General features: G+C 36.9%; 2 protein-coding genes across 2 annotated transcripts; both read right to left on the bottom strand.

Moving 5' to 3' along the window:
• Positions 1 to 603: 603 nt before the first annotated feature.
• Positions 604 to 1,203, bottom strand: LOC130589819 (uncharacterized). Its single transcript, XM_057391414.1, has one exon. It carries the CDS (start codon positions 1,201 to 1,203, stop codon positions 604 to 606), a length of 600 nt encoding a protein of 199 aa, XP_057247397.1.
• A 5,106-nt stretch (positions 1,204 to 6,309) lies between these two features.
• LOC130589783 (probable auxin efflux carrier component 1b) lies at positions 6,310 to 9,136 on the bottom strand. The gene is made up of 6 exons (XM_057391344.1): positions 8,215 to 9,136; positions 7,907 to 8,102; positions 7,661 to 7,746; positions 7,187 to 7,344; positions 6,979 to 7,055; positions 6,310 to 6,564 (listed from the first exon to the last, which is right to left on the bottom strand). The coding sequence occupies exons 1-6, from the start codon at positions 8,879 to 8,881 to the stop codon at positions 6,489 to 6,491; spliced, it is 1,260 nt and encodes a 419-aa protein (XP_057247327.1). The 5' UTR covers positions 8,882 to 9,136; the 3' UTR covers positions 6,310 to 6,488.
• Between the last annotated feature and the right edge of the window lie 10,584 nt (positions 9,137 to 19,720).

Here is a 19,720-nt window from a genome sequence, read left to right on the forward strand (position 1 = left end):
TATTCCTTTATATGATAGGTATTATATCACTTAAAAAAACCACAATAATACCAAACATGTCCTAAATTTAACGCCCTATACATATTTTTTTTGATAGGAAAAAGGTAGCCTTTCATTCAGTAAGTAAATCAGATGCAACAACCGCCATTACATCCTCTGGAGTTTCCTCCAGCCATACTAACAAAGAAACAATATGTAAGCTACGTTTCGCTAAACTATGGGAAACCGTATTACCTTGCCTACGAACTCATGCCAATTAAAAGAGACATCAGTACAATGTTGTAAGAGTACAAAAATGTCTTTTACTATTAAACCGAACTCAGAACTCTCTTTTGTCCTTCTTCTCAAAGCCTCGAACACCATCATGCTATCCATCTTGAGTATGAAGCTGGTGAAACCCGACTCCAAAGCTATTCGTATACCTTGTGGAGCCGACATTGCTTCACCTGTTTCTACAGCAAAGTCTCCCCGCCATGTATCACACATAGCCATCAGCACCTCCCAAATTTCATCCCTTAGCACCGCTCCAAAACCCACCATCCCCACACCATCGAAGGCAGCATCACCGTTAAGCTTTAGCCTTCATGCACCGGGAGCTACCCATCATTTCCCCTCTCCCACCTTCTTTTTTTCCCTAAGCTTCGGAAACTCATTCGCCCTTCTATACTCCTCCAAGACATTCAATGCTTTCCCCATTCTGACCATCACATTACACTCCACTCCATTAAAAATCAAATCATTCATAGCTAACCATAATGTCCAACATAGAGACCAAAAAATGTTCCACCACCCTTTGTCTTTGATTATTTTTATATGATTCCACACCCAATCTTTGAAAGATGTGACAACTCCCTGGTTAAAACTGAGTCTAAGAGGTAAAAGGTACCATAATCTTTGAGCTTCTTTGCATTGCACGAGAACATGCTCCACACTTTCCACCTCTTCACCACATCTCTTACATATGTAATCCATCACAATTTGTCTTTTGATGAGGTTGTTCCTCATTGGAAGCGCTTGGTTCGAAGGTTTCCACGAAAAGTTTTGAATTTTAGAGGGTACTTGTGCCTTCCACAACTTCTTCCATCCTTCGTTCACATTATCATTTGAGGGTCCAGCTCGCTCCTTATCTCTTTCTTTCAAAGCGACATAATACGCACTCTTCACCATGAAATCTCCACTCCTCGTCCAAATCCATGACCACATATCTGTGCATGGGAATGCCGGGAGGACTATCTATATCTTGTCCACCTCCCATGCAGCAAAATGCCTGTTTAAGAGCTGTCATTCCAGCGCCCATTGTGTATCAATTTAGCCACATATTGCAGGTGGCTCGCTTCTTCATTCCTGGGTTGTAAAATCTTGCTGCCACTTGCTGAAGGGAGCCAAGAATCTGCCCAAATTCTTATCGTGCAACCATCCCCAATTAGTCTCATTGCACCCAGCCGAATTAAGGTCCTAGCTTGCATGATAGATCTCTAGGTAAAGCTAGCATTACTAGGAGTTTTTGCCTCAAGAAAAGAAGTGAGAGCAATGTTATAATACTTTAAATCCCGCAACCCCAATCCCCCCCCCCCCCCGTTTTTTTTGAGCGACACAAATTTTCCCAAGATACCCAAGGAATTTTTTTCTCATTATTAGCTTTTTGCCCCCAAAAAAATCCCCTATACATTCTTTCAAGCTCGGCAATAATATTTTGCGGCAGTCTAAAGACTTGCATCATGTACATAGGAATTGCTTGCGCCACAGCTGTTATTAACACCTCCTTCCCTGCTGGAGACATAAATTTTTCCTTCTTCCCCTTTAACTTTTTCCATACTCTATCTTGAGGTGAGGTAACACATTTCATAATAAGATCAATAATTCTCTCTGGGAACACCATTTTTTCCATCATACTCTTACAAAAATACCCATTCAATCCTGTCATAGGCTTTACTCATATCAAATTTAAGGGCCATCTCAGCTTTTACCCCCCTATTCTTTTTTCTCAAATAATGAAAACATTCCTGCGCAACTAGAATGTTGTCTGTTATCAACCTGCCTGGGACAAAACCACTCTGAGCTTCATTAATAATATGAGGGATAAACAATTTCAATCTGTTTGCCAGAGCCTTTGAAATCACTTTGTAGAAAACATTGCACAGACTAATAGGGCGGTAATTTTTACGAGACTCACATAGTTTCTTTTTTGGTATAAGCACAATATGAGTATGTTTTACATCATTTACCTCCCCATTTTTATTGAGAAAATCTAAGGCATGCTCAATAACATCTTTCCCGGTTATGCTCAGAATTTTTGGTAGAAAACTGCCGACATACTGTCAGGTCCAGGGGCCTTGGATGGGTGCATTTGCAAAAGCGTCTGCTTTATTTCGTCCCCTGTGAATGGTTCTGCTAAGGCTGCGATCATGTTTTGGTCAAGCTTCACGTTCACTTTATCCACTATCGGGTTAACATCCACTGAACCTCCAGAAGCGAAGAGGTCTTTATAGAAATCAACAAAAATCTCGGCTATCTCGTCATCCTTCACAAATTGCACCCCTGCTTCATTTTGTATCTTCAAAATTGCATTGCGTTGCTTCCTTTGTTGTGCTTTGTTGTTAAAAAGACACGAAACTTTTATTCCCCCCCCCCCTTCAAGCCAACATTGCCTACTCCTTTGGCGCCAATACATTTCCTCACTTGCTTCTAATTCATCCACCCGGGCATCAATAACACGCATCTCTTGGATTACTTCTTCCGTTTCATCCTCGCTCATCAAAACACTCATTCGTTTCTTACATTCTCACATTTCATGCGCCATCCCTCCAAACACCTCTCTTCCCCACCTTGCCAACCCACTTGACGAGGCCCCAATGCACCCTTTAATGCCTCTCCCTCGCTGCCAACACTCCTTCACCACCTCCTCACAGCTCTTCTCCCTCAACCACATCTCCTCGAATTGAAAGATTATCCTGGGTTTCCTTTTTTCCATTGCTTGCAGGCCTGAGTTCACATGAAGGAGGATGGGCAAGTGGTCTGACTTGCGTTTGGTGAGATGGGACACAAAGGATCCACTAAACATACCCTTCCATGCATGGCTTGCTATAAAGCGGTCAATTCGCTCTTGTATATTGCTCTCTCCACTTTGATTATTACTCCACATAAAATTGTAGCTTGTATACCCAAGATCATGTAGCTCATATCGATCCATGGCCTCCCGAAACAAAGTAGCATCCCCTACATTAAAACCGCTCCCTCCCTTCTTCTCGTGGGAATATAACATTAAGTTAAAGTCACCTCCACACACCCAAGGTATTTCACTCTCCCCTCTTAGGCTAGTTAACAGCTCGCCAGTTTTATACTTTTGGGTATCCTCGGGATGGCCATTTAAACCCGTAAAGCGCCATTGCCCTTCTCCGTCAATGCAAAATGTGGTATCAATATGATTTAGTGACATGGATACGATTGTAAAAAAGTTACTCCACAGCAATGCAACTCCTCCACTCCTTTTCCTCCCTTCCCTTTCACAGCTTACCGCCACCATGTTTTTATTTTGGAATTTTCACTTAATTGAATTCATCTCCCACCCTTTTAGTTTTGTCTCTGAAAGGAACACAATTTGCGGAGCTTCAAGAGTAATTATCCTCTTAATAGCATTTATTGCAGAGGGCTCCCCGAACCTCAACAATTCCAACATAATATCTTAATCATTGAACACCAAGAGCCCTATCGGTGGGGGCCTCCACTCTTCCAGTTTGATTGTTTGGTTCTGCCTCATTCACTCCTTGGTACACTCTCACCCTTTTACCCCCATAATGCAACTCATCTTCATTGTCGTGCATGAAATTACATGTCTCGCTAGTTATCTTCCTTTTCCCCCCACAAGGGTACACAGTTGTATCATCCATGAGCTCTTTTGGACGAGCAATTCTGAGCCATGTTTTCCTCCCTCCTTCTGCTCCCTCACTCAAAGAGACCCCCACGTTGTAAACTGGCTCTTTCTCCCCCGTCCTCCTGTCCTTCTAGATCGAGAACTCTAACCTCCAACTCCTTTTCTCCCCCTCCCCCCTTCATCTTCCCCCCTGCATACCTTCTTGATCAAGTCCTTCCTTCAAAGATACTCCCCCTAGCTGAACAGCCACCTCCTCTACCCCTTCTTTGGTCACTCTTGTCTTCACTTCCTTTGGTTCCAATGAAAAAAAGGTGTTTCGCTCGCCTACCCCCATCGCCTTTATCCTACTTGTTCACCGATTTAATCATCACCTTCCAAGGCGAAGCTCTCAACTTATTGCTATACTTCTTTTTAGGTGACTTATCACCATTGTTCTCATCACAATCCCTATCTCCATGACCGATCCTCCCACATACATAGCAAAACAGCGGGAGGCGCTCATACTTTACCGGGATTTTTATACTTTTCCCCCCTCTAAATTTTAGTTTCAGATGCTCCTTTAATGGCACCCTCACATCCACTACCACATTAACCCTAACCGATCTGTCTATTTCAACTCTTGAGAATTGTCCATCCTAACAAAAATTCCAATCTTCTCTACTAGGGTTTTAATGTTACCTTCAAAACTTCGCCCACGAAACGACAGATTGTAAAAATGAGTCCATATAGGAAGGGAGTGTAGTTGAATTTCCGAAGGTTTTTCATTATCCTGAATCTCACTAAGGCATATGGCATATTTATCAAAATGCCATGGTTGGCCCTCCAAAACTCTTAATTTATCCTTTCAATTTCATGTTTCGTTTGCCATATTTTTTTCAACATATCGATGAGGGCCATGGAATTTATTTTTCTACAAGTCCAAACTTTCTCGATCACCCGTAGAGGCGCCTTCACCTCCTCCTCCCCCGTATCGTCAATTTGCCATTCCACTTCATTAATGCCGTCTTTCTCTCCTTCATCGGTACTTCGTTGTATTCTAGATGGATGTTTCTGGTTACTACTGTCACTATCTAGTGATCTCACTGTGGCAATCCCAAGAGAAATCTTGGAAAACCCCCAAATGGGACTCGGAACCCTAAAATCGCCTGCCTAGACACCCATCTCAAGAAAACTAAGAGGAATTTTTTCTTTCCTATTTCATTTGTTAACACCCTATACATTACATGCAATATATTTCAATTAAGAATTAATAAAATTTACCTTATATAATAAGTAGATCGTGTGATACACTTTCTGTATCCCAATTTTTCAACCGTAACAAACAAGTTTAGCACAAATATTAATAGAAGCGAGAGTTAGAGAGAATAGATAGGGTGGTATTTTATATAGCCTGTAGGACTTAGCTAGAGGTATAAATGAGACGGGATAACTTACGATCTACGCGAGATCGATTCGGTCAAAACTCGATTCATAAACTATCACATAAGCCACCACCATCCACCCTGAAATCCACCAACACTTCTCGAAAACCCATAACCTTAAAAATTAAACTAAAACAAACAAGAGTAGAGATGGATGAATATAAATACGTGCTTTAGAGGGTCAAATTCGACCATATATAAAACTCTAGATATAGAGTTTTCATGGTCGGATTTGGCCTTTAAATCCTCAAATTTCACCTTTAATAGTGATGGAGAAGGGAAAGAAAGAGGAGGGGATGGTAAGGGCGGTGGTGTCCTGGTGGTGAGGGGCGGCAGTGAGAAGAGGGGGCGGCGGCCAACTGTACTTGAGAGAGAGAAGGGGGATAGAAAATGGTGGAGAAAAGGAAAAGTGGTTTTCTAACCAAACAATATTTTTAATCAAAGGATTTTCCTTTCCTTTCGCCGTGTTTATCTTTCTTAAACCCTTTCCTCTCCCCTTCATAAACTAGACGCTCCCTAACTAGAAAACTAAATTAAAAATTGTAAAAAGACTTAATTAGCTAATAAGAATTTTTTTAAAAAAAACTACCTTTTATAACCATTTTATTAAAAAAAACTACCTTTCAAAAATCATCTTTCAATAAACTACCTTATATACACAAATTCCTTTCAATATACTATCATTTTATGTTTATGTATAATACTAATCAATAAATGACGATCACCGTAGGTGTTGCTGCCGGTGGGATAATGAGAAAAGAAGAGATAACCGAAATAGAAAGAAAGAAAAGTAATTTACGGTGCCTCAATTATTAGTGATTAAACCTTTTTTATGGTATAATGGTATTATATAAGGTAGTTATCTAAAAGAAAATTTTTAAAAACTAGTTTTTTGAACAAAAAAAAACTAATTATAAAAAGTAGTTTTATAAAAAATTTCCTAATTAATAATATGATGCGACTATTCTTTTTTTTTTTTATGGCATGATGCAACTAATTTGAAACATTAAGTAAATATATGGTAAATACATTGGAGTTGATTGAAGGGAGTAACTAATATTTACATCGCCTGAAATATTGTTACATTGAGATGGTTAAAAGGTTAACTTGTACACAGCTCAGTCATTGTACATCTATGTCCTCTAAAGTCTAACGGGATATAGCTTTTTTCCTTGCGCTGCAACTAGTCCCTTCGATCACTTGATACAAATGCCCAATATGATGTAATAAACTAGTGTAATTGGTAAGGATATCAGCATTCCAAAGCTAACCCTGCATCCAAAATTAAAAGCATGCATGTTCAGTAATGAGTAATAATTAATGACTAATTAGTACATAAATCACATTTGTATTTTTTCCCTAACTATACTGTTGTAATACAGATGCTTACTCCGTACCAAAATAGATGTTACATGTTGAAAATTGTACTATTCACTTACTTCATTTGACCATATTTTTTCTTAGTATTAGATAAAATCAACCGTTACTATATGATATATTGATGGATTTGTCTCAATGAATACTTTCATAATATTAACTTCTTATAATTTTTACTAACACATAATTAAAGTTATTAATCTATTTTGTTACGGCAGAAGTATATTTATTGTTCAACAAGGAATTTTCAGGAGACTAAGAACTACATGTATTATTTTGAACAAGATTTTGAGTTTGATAGGAACATACGCTGTGCTAAGAACACCAGGATGAACATTGTATTCGTGAGCAAAGACAAAAGAGACAATTGCTTGTGGTAGAGCTGCCTAAAACATCAGATTTACAAAAGATATGTTAGTATTGTGATATTTAAATTTGTCGACTTTTTCTTTTCAATGAGTTTTTTGCTAATATATGACAGTATAATTTATATTATCATTAGCATTTTATTTTATACCTGCATAATGATAATCTGTAAGAGAGTCCCTCTTAATCCAATAGCAGATGAAGTAGCTGCCGTGATAGCGGGTCCCACAATGAACCTCATGGCTGCAGCTAAGGCAGCTAATGCACTCCCACCGGAAATTATTTTTGGTTGTGAAGCCATGAATAAGCCTACCAATATTGACATCATGTAGCAATAAGCCAATATGACAGGTTTACAATGGATCAAACCACTAGATAGTACTTGAAGGAAATTAAAGTAGCTTTGACATGAGAATGACACTTTTTGTCTAATCACATACAATTGTTGGTTATTCACAATACATAACATGAATACTTAGCTTTTAATGCCCCTTTTTTAATGCATAAATACTTTCTTTCGCCGGAATTAATAAAAGCTCCTTTCTATCATACCCCTTACTTATTACGCGTTTATAAGGCTTAACTTATAAATTATAACTCAAACTAAATAAAATAAAATTCTTACCAAGACTAAACATTGCCATCCCAAGTCCTGTATCAGAGAATATTTTAATTGAATTGGCCACCACTGCAGGAATTTCGACATGCCACCTTCAATAATTAATATAAAACGAGTCAATAATCAAATAAACATAGGGAGATAACTACACAGTAAACGGTACTAATGAGATATAATATCTTATAACGAACTATGCACCAAATAAAGATTAGAGATATCAATACAAAGTACTATGTGTTCAATGTCAATTACCTAAAAGAGATCAGTGACCAAGTTAGAGCAACAAGACTAGAGTAGAAGTTAGGGTTCCTCATAAGTTTCTTACAGACCATGATCAAAATCTGCCTGGTTGTCACACTTCCAACTGCAGGGAGTGTGTTTGTCGATTTGGGTTTACATTCAGCAACAGTTTCCACATGGACCTCAACCTTCAACACCGAGCTCGATTCTGTCAATGTCAATTTGACCCGAGTTTAGTACTGGTAGTATACATAAATTATGTATCCTATCAGATAGTTTAAAAACAAAAACTTCAACTAAAAATTTAGTTAAAAGAAAACCTGTAGGGCAAATATTCTCTTCATTATCATGATCAATAATCTTGTTTGATGACCTAGAAGGAAGAACACTAACATTATCTAAATCTTTTTCCTCATCATACTTTAAAGTCTGAGAACAATCATTCTTAGAACATTCATGTGATGAGCTACTATTAGTACTTATTTCAGTCTCTTGCTCAGGAATTAGAACTGTTGCTCTTCTATATTCATACAAAAACAACATAATAGGGAACCATATATTAAACTGTATAACAGAAAGTTGCACCATTAGAGATTGTGAAAGTTCTTCACCATACATTCCTCCTAATAAAGGAATGCCCACGACAAGTGTGTTGGGAAGAGCCGAAAGCGAAAAGAGGGTGATACACCATTCAAGAGATCCTTTTGAACTCAGTTTACACCATATAAACAAGAGTAGTATGACTATAAGTTTTTGCAGTGTATCTGCTAGAATGAAGCGGAAGTTCATTGCATAAGGGTTGTTGTTTGAGATGAATTTGATAGACAAAAGTGGGACTGCAAATAGTGCTACAAATCTATTGATTCCTGAGATTTCATTTGGTGTAAATATTTTCCACCATTTCACTGATCCATAAGCTGAAATCATTACTACATAAAGAGGTACTACATTTGATAGTACATTGTATAAATCTTTCCAGGAAATCATCTTTTTCTGTGTGATGAGTTGAAATGTTTTGGAGGTGAGAAATAAATGTTAGATGAAAATAAATTAATTCAGTGGTATATATATTGTATGTTTCTAACAAAATGGTAAAGAAGAAAAGGTTTAATAAGGGGTTTTAGTGAATAACAGAATTCATGCATGAGACATTTATATATATAGGATTTTAGAGAGTACAGATTACTGCTTGAAAAACAGCTGATGTGCTAATTTTTCAAATACCATGTGGAGTTGAGGAAGGATCTTCGAAAATGATGGAGTGAACAAAAGTACCCGTGTACAAAAACAACTTTAAGCTCAACAAGTAGATAGCAAATGCGTTGACAGTAGGATGCATGTCAAAGGTACATTGCCAGCTGAAGAGTAAGTGGACCTACAGCCCTACAGGTTAAAAATCTTAATACTAAGCCAAACCCATATTGGATCTGAACTTCTATTCGCCTTATTAAACATGAACTTATATTTTTCATGTGTAGTGATCAAACATTACTCCAACGGGTTTGAAATATTTAAACTAACCCCAGAGACATATATATATGTACTTTTAATTTAAAAAATTAGTTGGGTTTATGATCCATTTGTAAAAATTTGTGAAAATTTTGTTATGAGTAACAAGCAATCACATAAAAATGCCTTTGGCCATTACATTAGTAAGGGTCTGTTCTCCTCAACTTATTTTCAGTTCAATTCAGCTCTAGATAATACTTTTACTCTCACATATCACTATTTATTTCAGTTCAGTTCAGTTCAATTCAGTTAAATCCAGTTCACTTTGGTTCAGCTGTTTTATGCCGAAGAGAACAAACCTTATTATGTACATGTACTCAGACTCATTAAATTGTGAATTTGATGAATTTATGTAGTCTTTTAGTTGTCTTTCACAATTTCAAATTCAATAAAGCATATAAAAACCACATTTAATTTAACAAGAAGCAAATCCGCGAGATAGGGTTGGATGATGAAATTAACTCACAAATTGCATTTTCATGTATGTCGAGGGCAATAAACTCCCTTCTCACAGTCATAATATTGCTAAAGATGAAATAAGATTTAAAGTTAACCAAAAGGACTACCTAACTTTTCCATCCTCACCATCTAAAAATATATGCGAAAAGGAAAATTGATGAGTTAACTTCAAGTCAACACATTACGTACCCACCCACCCGAACTCAATACAGCCTATCAAAAAGGTAGATCGAGAAATTGCAGCCCATGGTTATTGGTAAATAAAAACTCTCTTTTTCCTGATTAGTAATTGTAAATTCATAGGCATAGAACATCAAATTCGTATTTATGTGCGAGTAATAATTAGACACTAGAATGAGACTTGAGTGCACCAACCTCCCACTCAATTTTGTCAAATTTCCCCACTCACTTGCTTTGTTCAAAAAAATAATCCAATTTGCACCCAAATTGCATTGTTGCACGATGCCTTTTTTACTTCTTAGTCTCAAGTTGTGCTCTATGCTTCGCATGTTCAGCCATCCCCATGACCCCTAATTTACTAGTATTATATTGTAATCAGGACCGTCTTGAAGATTTTGGGACTCCGATTCTAATATGAAAATTGGGCTCCTAAATTTATAGAAAATAAAGATGGAAGGTTAGAGTTCTAAAGATGAAAAGTTGAAAATCTAAAGATAAATCATTGACGAATTTATTAAGGGTGCAAAACAAGACTAATTTCTTGAAATATGAAGTAAAATTTTCAAAATTAGTTGGGTTTATGATCCATTTGCAAAAATTTGTGAAATTTTTTTTATGAGTAACAAACAATCACATAAAAATGCCTTTGGCCATTACATTAGTATTAAGATTATGTGCATCCTCTGTCATTTATCACTCCATTCGCCATCTTTTGTTTGCAACATCTGTATCCGATTACCTTATTAAGATTTTAGTAGAAAGTTTTACTCTTACACTAGATTTGTAGAGTTAGACCCAGTTTTTTTGAACTTATTCTGATTTATCAAACTAAACTAAAATTAACTGAAGTTGAATTGAAATGTAGTGTAAAACTAAACTGAACAGAGCTGATTAGACGTGTCAAAGTTGGTCCGAATTCAAAACTACAAGGCGAATATCCAATTTGTGGTCCGGTCTGAGTCTGAAACAGACGGTCCAAGTCTTGATCCTCAATTCGAATGAAGTGATCCGACCCGAAACAACTTATTCAGACTTTTCAAACACACATGTATCTCGAACGGTCTGTTCCAAACTCGTCTTATCCGAAAGGAATCGAGGTCAAGGTAACCGATCTGAAAGCAACCCGAAACTATTGGTCTCCATCATATCCAAAACTGAACCACCCAAAATTGACCATGTTCAACGTCGTGCTTAATTGAATTCAATGATTCTCGAATGAAAAGTCGTACTCATTAGGACTCAATTAATGTACTAAATCACAATACAATTTTATTTTCCTTCGTTTTTTTATAATTCTTATATTGCAAAAGTTTATAAGAATAGTATAAATGAAAATATTGAATACTTTCATGCCAAATTCTGCACTCTAATGGGCAGTCTGGAGACTGTGTTATTCAGAACAGGTATGCTATTACCAAAGCACGTGCATGTAGTAGATTTGCAAGGCTGTACACCAAATGCTACGAACACTGAAACAGTGTATGCAGTGTTGAAACAAAGAAATAGCAAAGTCTTTAAAGGCAATTGTGTTCCTACTATGCAGGTGGTTAAAGAAATTGTTTTTACAGTAGCTTGTAACTGCATTGAGAAGGATATGATGTATCTTTTGTGTTAGTTTCTTGCTCTTTGTTTACTGCCTGTGAGCAGTTTTGTGTCTTGCCTCCTTACTGAGTCTGTTCAGTGGTAGGTTTGTATTGGCGTATGGTTGGTCCCTTCTTACCATTTTTTTGGTAGTCAATAAAAATTTTGAATTGCCAAAAAAAATAAAAATTGCACTTCTAGCAAATGGGCATCCATGAACTACAGTTGAAATGATGTGTGTTGTATCTTGTGATAAAAAGGGCTTCTTAAGTTCATTGTGTACTACTTCGGCACTCTTTAGCCAAGTCTTAGAACTATGATCAACAAACATGTACATTGGATGTAATTTCTGAGTTTTTGTGTGATATGATGAATTTGGCATAAAAGCAAAAGGTCTGAGTTGTCTCATTTAGTTCTTAAAATCAGATAGTGCCTTTATACATTGGATCTAGAGGTCCTTATTACTCTAGGGCTCATATTCTTTTCTCGGAGATGATGTAACATTTCACGTATTTTGATAAAAGAAAAAGAATGCGTTCTTTTTTTTAGTGTATTAATACAATTTTTCCTTGACACAAATTTAATTTTACAAACAAATAGCAGATTTGGTGCTCCTATCTGTTTAGCAATTTGTTCGACATTAACCGTTATATCAAAACTTTTTAATTTTATTTATTTTTAACTATGAAAGAAAATTTTGATTTTTTGTAATTTTATTTATTTTTAACTATGAAAGCAAATTTTAATTAAAAGGACCATAACTAGATGGTGAAGAGCTGGCAAGTTCACCAGAAATCGTAGATAACTTAACCACCCAATATGAACTAATGGATGAAAATACGAAGAAACATGGATTATAAGCGGATGTTCTTAATAGTGTTGGTTCTACTTGAGCTTGCAAACTCACAGTTATTGTGGAATTCATGTATCAGTGTCCTCCTTTTGGTCACCTTCTTTTCAACTAGAAAATTGTTGAGGCAGCAGGAACATATGGAAGTCAGAATTGAGGGAGCATTCTCTGCTAGACGTACCAAGTAAAAGAAGTCCTTTGAGAGACTTGGTGCATGTGAAGCCAGTGAAGGAGATAGACAGCTAAGCTTATTAAGTCAACATTTCACAGATTCTTTTTGACTTAATCTTGTATAATATTGCTAATGAAGTCATTAAGTAATTATTTAGATTCGAAATCCACCTTCTTAATGCTTATAAGTTGTGACATTTTTTTAGATGTTATGAGCAATATGTTAGTTTCTATCCAAAATACAAAAAACAATGATATAAAAACCTTTTCCTTTTCTATTACAAGTGTGTATTGAAGGTTGTTAATACTGAGAGCTAAATGATGATAAGAATGTTTATGCACAAACATTTTTTCAAACGTAGAACTATATTTTGGTATTATATTTTTCAAAAATTTGGTATTATATATAAAGGGATTCTAAATATAATAAATTTTCACCTTGATAGTCTAAAGAAGATTCACTAGCAAAATAGAGGAATAACATGGGAGATATGGCTATATGGGGTGAAATATGTGAGTGCGATATGAAATTTTCTTGGATAAAACGAAAAGTAGCAATATATATTACTAGATAAAGAAAAGGAAATTATCCGAAGAAAAAAAATTGCTTCTCGTGACATATATTCAACAATTTTTATACTAACAAGAAATTATAGTAAGCCAGTTAAGTGACATTGATGCCAATATAACTACTCTTAGTCATGCGCGCGTAGTGCGCGGCTCAAACCACTAGTATTTCTAAAAATTGAGAAATACAAATCAGAAAAATCCTTTAACCTATTTTAGCAATAGATGAATAGATGTGACTTTCCAACAATTCATGACCAATTAGGAAAATTGCCTACAGCTATGGTATTAGCAAAGTTGCCTACAGCTATGGTATTAGCATATCTCCTTTTGCCTACAACTATGCTCGCTTTTTTGCAATTACTTTAACAGAAACCATGGCAGCAGCAAACCAAGGCTTGCACTTGATAAGGTGACGCGGTGGTATGCCTCAGTCGTATAAGCACCAAATTAAATCACTACTAACACTAATAAGGTAGTTAAGGAAGTAGAGTTCGTATCCGCGGGGAAAAGGGATTTTCTAATGTGTGTTAATGGGGAAGAACACTTAAAGGTTTAAGTGTTTGAAGTAACAAAGATGGGGGTTTTAGGATTCAATTAAGACTAAAGTAATTAAACTAAATAAAAGCAAATAATCAAAGGAAGAAAATCAGATGTTAACAAATCTTGGTCAATTTAATATCCACTAATGAATTATAAGTTGATCATAGAAATCACTTCAATTAGACACTCTTGAATACTTTATTGTGGACAAGAGATTCCCTATTTCTCAAGTAGTAGTTATTAAAAATGAAAAGCATTCACCAATAACCCTAACTTTTAAACAATTCGAGAACGCACTCAAATTCAATTTAATAATCTACTCAAATTCAATTTAATTAATAATCGCATTAAGAATAACGAAATCAATAAGGAATGATAATTTTAACACAAGCAGTTGCAATCAATCAATATAAATATTCCTTCTTTCAATTATTAATCAAGGAAGGCAAGAATTAATAATCAAAAGTTGCCACTTTGATAAGAAAAATGAACAATCGGATTCAATAATCAAATCTAGCACTCAATCAATATAAATTACAACTAGTTGATCAATCTAGAAATAATAAATATCAATCATATAATAACATAAGCAAAGGAATAATTATTATTCAAGAGAGAATGAGAGTAGAGAAATCTCACAACTAAATTAATCCAAAAGCTTCAATCAATTGATCCAAGAAGAAGAAAGTTTAGTTCTCCATGAAAGTGTTTAAACAACTTCCAAAAGTATGATGAGGAAAAACCTCTGAATAATAAAATTAGAAGATACCCTAAAAACTAATACAAGTCTTTTTATAATTCTACCAAAAGAAAAACATATTTTAGGCAAAGTAAGGCAAGATAAATCGGCCCACACTTGATGAACTCGATCAGATCCGCGGCTAGATGCTCCAGATTCGCGGCCAGCTACTCTCCATCGCTGCTGCTTCTTTAGCTACTGCTTCAGCCGCGGGTCGCTGCTCCTTAGTCGTGGCCAGCTGCTACCAATCTCTCACTTCTACCAGGGCCGCACCCTGCTGCTATAGAGCCGCGGCCAGCTGCCCACCTGTGATATTTCACTCCTGAGCTCAATTCTTCATCACACAACCTCAAACTTCACACTTCTTTCGAAACCAACACCAATCCAATCATGGAGCCATCAATATGAGATGAATAAGAACTCATGAATCAACCATGCTCCATAAAATTCCTTAATATTCCTTAATTATAACAATAAACTGCAAATAAGAAATACTAACAAGAAGTGATAAAAATCAAGCAAAACCACCATTAAAGCCTAACAAAACTTCATTTTTATGTACTATAAAATAGCACATATCACGCGGTTAGCTGAAGTAATTTGGTAAGGTCAAAGCAACTCATTCATATAGATATAGTACTAGTTTGAACAAAAGAAACTACATTAAGCATGAAAAAAAAAACTAAAATACTGTTCTCGACAAAAGGCATTTTACAAAAAACTATTTTCACCACCATTTGAGTAAGGTTGGACAATAGACCCAATGAAGGCCTTCAATCTTTATACGCCCAAATCCCAACTATCGCCTCGATTTATCCTCCAGATCCAAATCTTTCAGGTTTGCAGGAACACCTCAATCATCTCCAAAAGAATTCAGGTAGAAGATCTCATCACCAATCCAACCAATCAATCCAACTACATGTCCATATATTTTTGTTTCTTTCACATTTTTTAATCGCCTTCCTCTCTTTCTGCTTCGCCTTTGAGCTGTCTACTCAACTGTTGTAGGCTTGTAGCAATGTAGCCTTGCCTCCTCCTTCGAATGTAGATAATCCACTCCGATCAAACCTATCAGTAATTATAAACTCTCCTATAATTCCACCTCAATGTACGATAGCATGTTTGAGGGACGTTAATGCATCGTTACCCTCTAAATCTATGGTATATATCCAATGCATGTTATAGTTCGACTCTCCACCTAGTGATACCCCACTTTGGTGAAGCTTAAGCAGCATATTTTCCAAAGTGGGTTCCCCAGTCGAGATCTTTGTCTCATGTATCTCGACCAGGGGTGCTAGGAGAAAATCTGGAACATCAGTTCTTTCTCCCAATTTAGCTATGATATTAGCTTGCATTTTTAGAAGAGAAAGAGTTGAATGAGGAATACAAATATCTGCATATAAACAAAAAATAATAATTTTACAAATAAATTAGGTAATAAGCCTAAATACAATAATAAGTACAAAACTAAATCCTAAATCCTAAAACCCATCAAAATTCAAAGACATAACTTAGATTTATCATACAACTTCTACATCAACAGTTTGCAAAAAAAACCTAAAAAGCTTTCCTTTTTAGTGTTTTTCGAAACCCCGTGAAAAATTATAAGCAGGAAACCAATAAAATAGCTTCAAAAGAACAAAAGGAAATTGAAATACTCGATATTTATTTAATGGGATCAGATTACATTCACTTATTTCCCCAAAAACCCTATGAAAAGTTGTAAACATAAAACCAGCAAATTAACTTCAAATGAGCAAAAAGCAATTGAAAGACTCAAACTTTATATCTGGGTTGAGATTAAGTTCACATACTTGCGCCATTTCATAGAAAACTAACAACAATGAAAATTACAAAGTAGGAAATAAGAGACAGAGAAAAGTGCGAAAAAGAAGAAGCTTTATCAAGAACTATGTTCTCCTCAACCCTCAACAAATTGTCACAAATTTCCCAAAATCTTAAGCACGTAACAAACATCATCCAAATGTACTGAATCCTAATCTTGAACCAAATTTTGACGTCAAGATAACAGCAGTAGCAGCAACATCAACAACAACAAGAACAACAAAAACAAAAACAACAACAACAAAAACAACACAAGAACAAGAACAACTTACGTCCAACTTGATCACTCGGTTCAGGAACGAGTCATGTTCCTGTAAGCCATTGCAGGAGGCCATAAGAGCTAGGCTCAGTCCAAAGGAATTCATCTGACGTTGCTGAAATACCGGATTGAGCAATCCACTTAGCAAGTTGAGAGCCCAAGAATGTCAAGTTGAAGTTTTTAGCACCATCATTCAAACTCAACCTCTTAAATGTTTCATAATCATTTAAGAATGGTTGTACATGGTATCAAGAGCCTCAATTTTTTAACGTGAAAGAGCCTAGGTTTTTCTAAAAGAAAAACACCAAAAAAAAAAAAAAAAAAAAAACTCATTTTTTTTTCTCTTTCTTCTTCCTTCGGCAGTTTCTTGAATCTTGGCAATGGCTTTCACGCCCACGTCTTCCGCCGTCTCTACTGCCCAGACGCCGCCACTATCGGCCGTCTTCTCCGGCGCCCAGACCACCTCGCCGGCGTCGCTCGTCGCCCCGACGTTCGCCGCCGCTGCTGCCGGTTTCCCACCTTACGCTGGTTCGTTTTTTTCGCAGCACCTTCACGCTGCCGGCTCCTCAACGGCGTCCTTCTCCTCGCGGGCTTCGTCGAGCCTCACGCCCCAGCCTCGGTTTCCCCCTGGTTTCGGCGCCCCAGCCTTGGTTATGCGGTTTCGGCCCCACCTGCCGTGACCTCCTCTTCGCCGGCGCACATACCTCACGGTCACCCATATGCAGCCCTCACCATGGGATTCAACTCACCAACCTCTTTTAATCTTCCCCATTTATCAGCCCCTAATATCACTAATTTGGTAACGATAACTCTATCTTCTCCTGAAGATTATTTATTGTGGAAAACTCAGATTACTTACTTGCTTTTGTCTCATCAATTACTTGGTCTGGTTGAAGGCACTGTTTCTATTCCTCCTCCTATTATTGATGCTAGTGGTCTTACGGTTCCTAATCCTCCCTTTTATGACTATTTGCGTGTGGATCAGCAAATTAAATCTTGGATTTTTGCCACCTTATCTAGGGATGTGTTTGTGGATGTGCATGATTTGTCTACCTCTGTTGAAATTTGGACTAGATTACAGACTAGGTTTATGCATGCTAGTATGGCTAGATCAATGGAGTTAAAGGGTCGTCTAACTCGTATTAAAAAGACTCCCTCCCAGACAATGGATGGTTATTTGCGTGATATTAAGGTGCTTGCTGAATCCCTAGCCGCCATCCAGTGTCCTGTGTCGAACCAGGACTTAGTTCAGTACACTCTGTTTGGTCTGGATTGTGATTCTGATTATGCGCACATCGTTACCACTCTGCTGCATTATCCATTCCCCATTAGTTTTGATGATTTACGGCCTAAGTTGCTTCTTCATGAGCAACGTTTATTACACTCTAAGGATGCATCTGATCCTTCATCCCATCATGCCTTACTTGCTGTTCAATCTACTGGTTCTGGATCAAGTTCCTCCTCCCAGGCTGCTTCTGGAGGGAGAAATAGGGGAAGAAATAACAGAAACAGAGGGGGTAACAATAATCGTGGGAGCAATAATAATCAGAATGGTCGTGGCAATAATAGTGGGAATGAAGGAAACAATAATAATCGTGGCTCTGGAGGAAACAACAATAACAATGGTAATCGGGGACGCTCAAATGGGAGTCATTCATCAAATAGTAACAATGTTACCTCTACCCCTACTTCCGATACATGTGGTTTGTGTTGGTTTCCAGGTCACCAAGCTGCTTATTGTCCCCACGTTTCAATTCCAGCTTTGTTCCCTCCTCCTCCGAAAGTGTCACTCGAGCCTTAGCTGCACTGTCTGTTGGTGGTGATGCTCATGACTCTGTCTGGCATCCGGATTCGGGAGCTGCATCTCACATGACTCCTCAGGATGGTACGTTTCTATTAAAACTCCTTATACTGGGTCTAGTTCTGTTGTAGTTGGTAATGGTACCTTACTCCCAATTAAAAGTACTGGAATTAACTTTAAAAACTGCAAGTCGTCCCCTCGTTTATCATCTGTCTGTCATGTCCCTAATTTAAAACATAATTTATTATCAGTTAACAAGTTGTGTCATGAAAATGATTGTGTTGTGAGTTTTGATAAAAATTCTGTTTATGTTAAGGACCAGATAACGGGGGAAGTTCTGCTTCAGGGAACCAGTAAAAAGGTGCTACCCTTCAGCCAGCATTGTCCCTCCTAGCCTTCATGTTCCTGCTTTCCTAGCCATTAAGGAGTCGGTGACGTGTGGCATGCTCGTCTGGGTCATACCTTCTAGCATTTAGGAATTATGTTCAAATAAATACATCACATGTACCTCTAATTTCATGATGATTGTGTAGGATGTAAGCTAGGAAAAACATCGTTTACCTTTTGATTCTGTTGAACATATTTCTACATATCCATTATATAAAATTCATAGTGATCTTTGGCAATCTCCTTGTTTTGTCAAATCAATTATTTCGCTATTATGTTGTGTTTGTTGATGATTTTTCCGCTATTCCTGGATTTATCCTTTACGTCGAAAATCGGAAGCTTATTCTAAATTCCTTATGTTTCAAAAGATGGTTGAAAATCTTTTTAATTGCAAAATTAAAATATTTCAAAGTGATGGGGGCAGAGAATTTGATAATTCTCCTCTTCTTCAACATTTTTCTGACAATGGTATAATTTTTCAAAAATCTTGTCCCCACACTCCAGCTCAAAACGGTGTTGCAGAACGCAAACATCGTCATATTATTGAAATGGCTCGTACTATGATTATTCACTCTAACTTCCCTGCTGAATTTTGGGTTGATGCATCATATACTACCACTTACACTATCAATAGATTACCCAGCTCGGTTTTAGGGGGTGTTTCTCCTTTTGAAAAATTATTTCATCGTCCTCCTTCCTATCATTTTTTGAAAACATTTGGATGTGAATGCTTTCCTTTGTTTCTAAACTCTAAAAATCACAAACTACAACCTAAATCTAAAACTTGCGTTTTTATTGGATATGCATTGGAATATAAAGGGTATCGATGTTTTGATCCTACTACCAGGAAAGTCTACACTAGTCGTCATGTTCTTTTTCATGAACATAAATTTTCGTATCGTGCTTTGGTTGGTCCTGTGTCTCATGAGCCTTAC

Source organism: Beta vulgaris, chromosome 8 (assembly GCF_026745355.1).
Source record: "Beta vulgaris subsp. vulgaris cultivar EL10 chromosome 8, EL10.2, whole genome shotgun sequence".
Classification (NCBI taxonomy): Eukaryota; Viridiplantae; Streptophyta; class Magnoliopsida; order Caryophyllales; family Amaranthaceae; genus Beta; species Beta vulgaris.

Excerpts from the sequence above, each read along its gene's own strand:
- LOC130589819 (XM_057391414.1), bottom strand. The coding sequence starts at position 1,203 with ATGTGGTCATGGATTTGGACGAGGAGTGGAGATTTCATGGTGAAGAGT.
- LOC130589783 (XM_057391344.1), bottom strand. The coding sequence starts at position 8,881 with ATGATTTCCTGGAAAGATTTATACAATGTACTATCAAATGTAGTACCT. Across the intron at positions 8,103-8,214 it reads AGAGAATATTTGCCCTACAG|AATCGAGCTCGGTGTTGAAG; the intron begins GTTTTCTTTTAA and ends TGACATTGACAG. Across the intron at positions 6,565-6,978 it reads CCTGGTGTTCTTAGCACAGC|GGTTAGCTTTGGAATGCTGA; the intron begins GTATGTTCCTAT and ends TTTTGGATGCAG.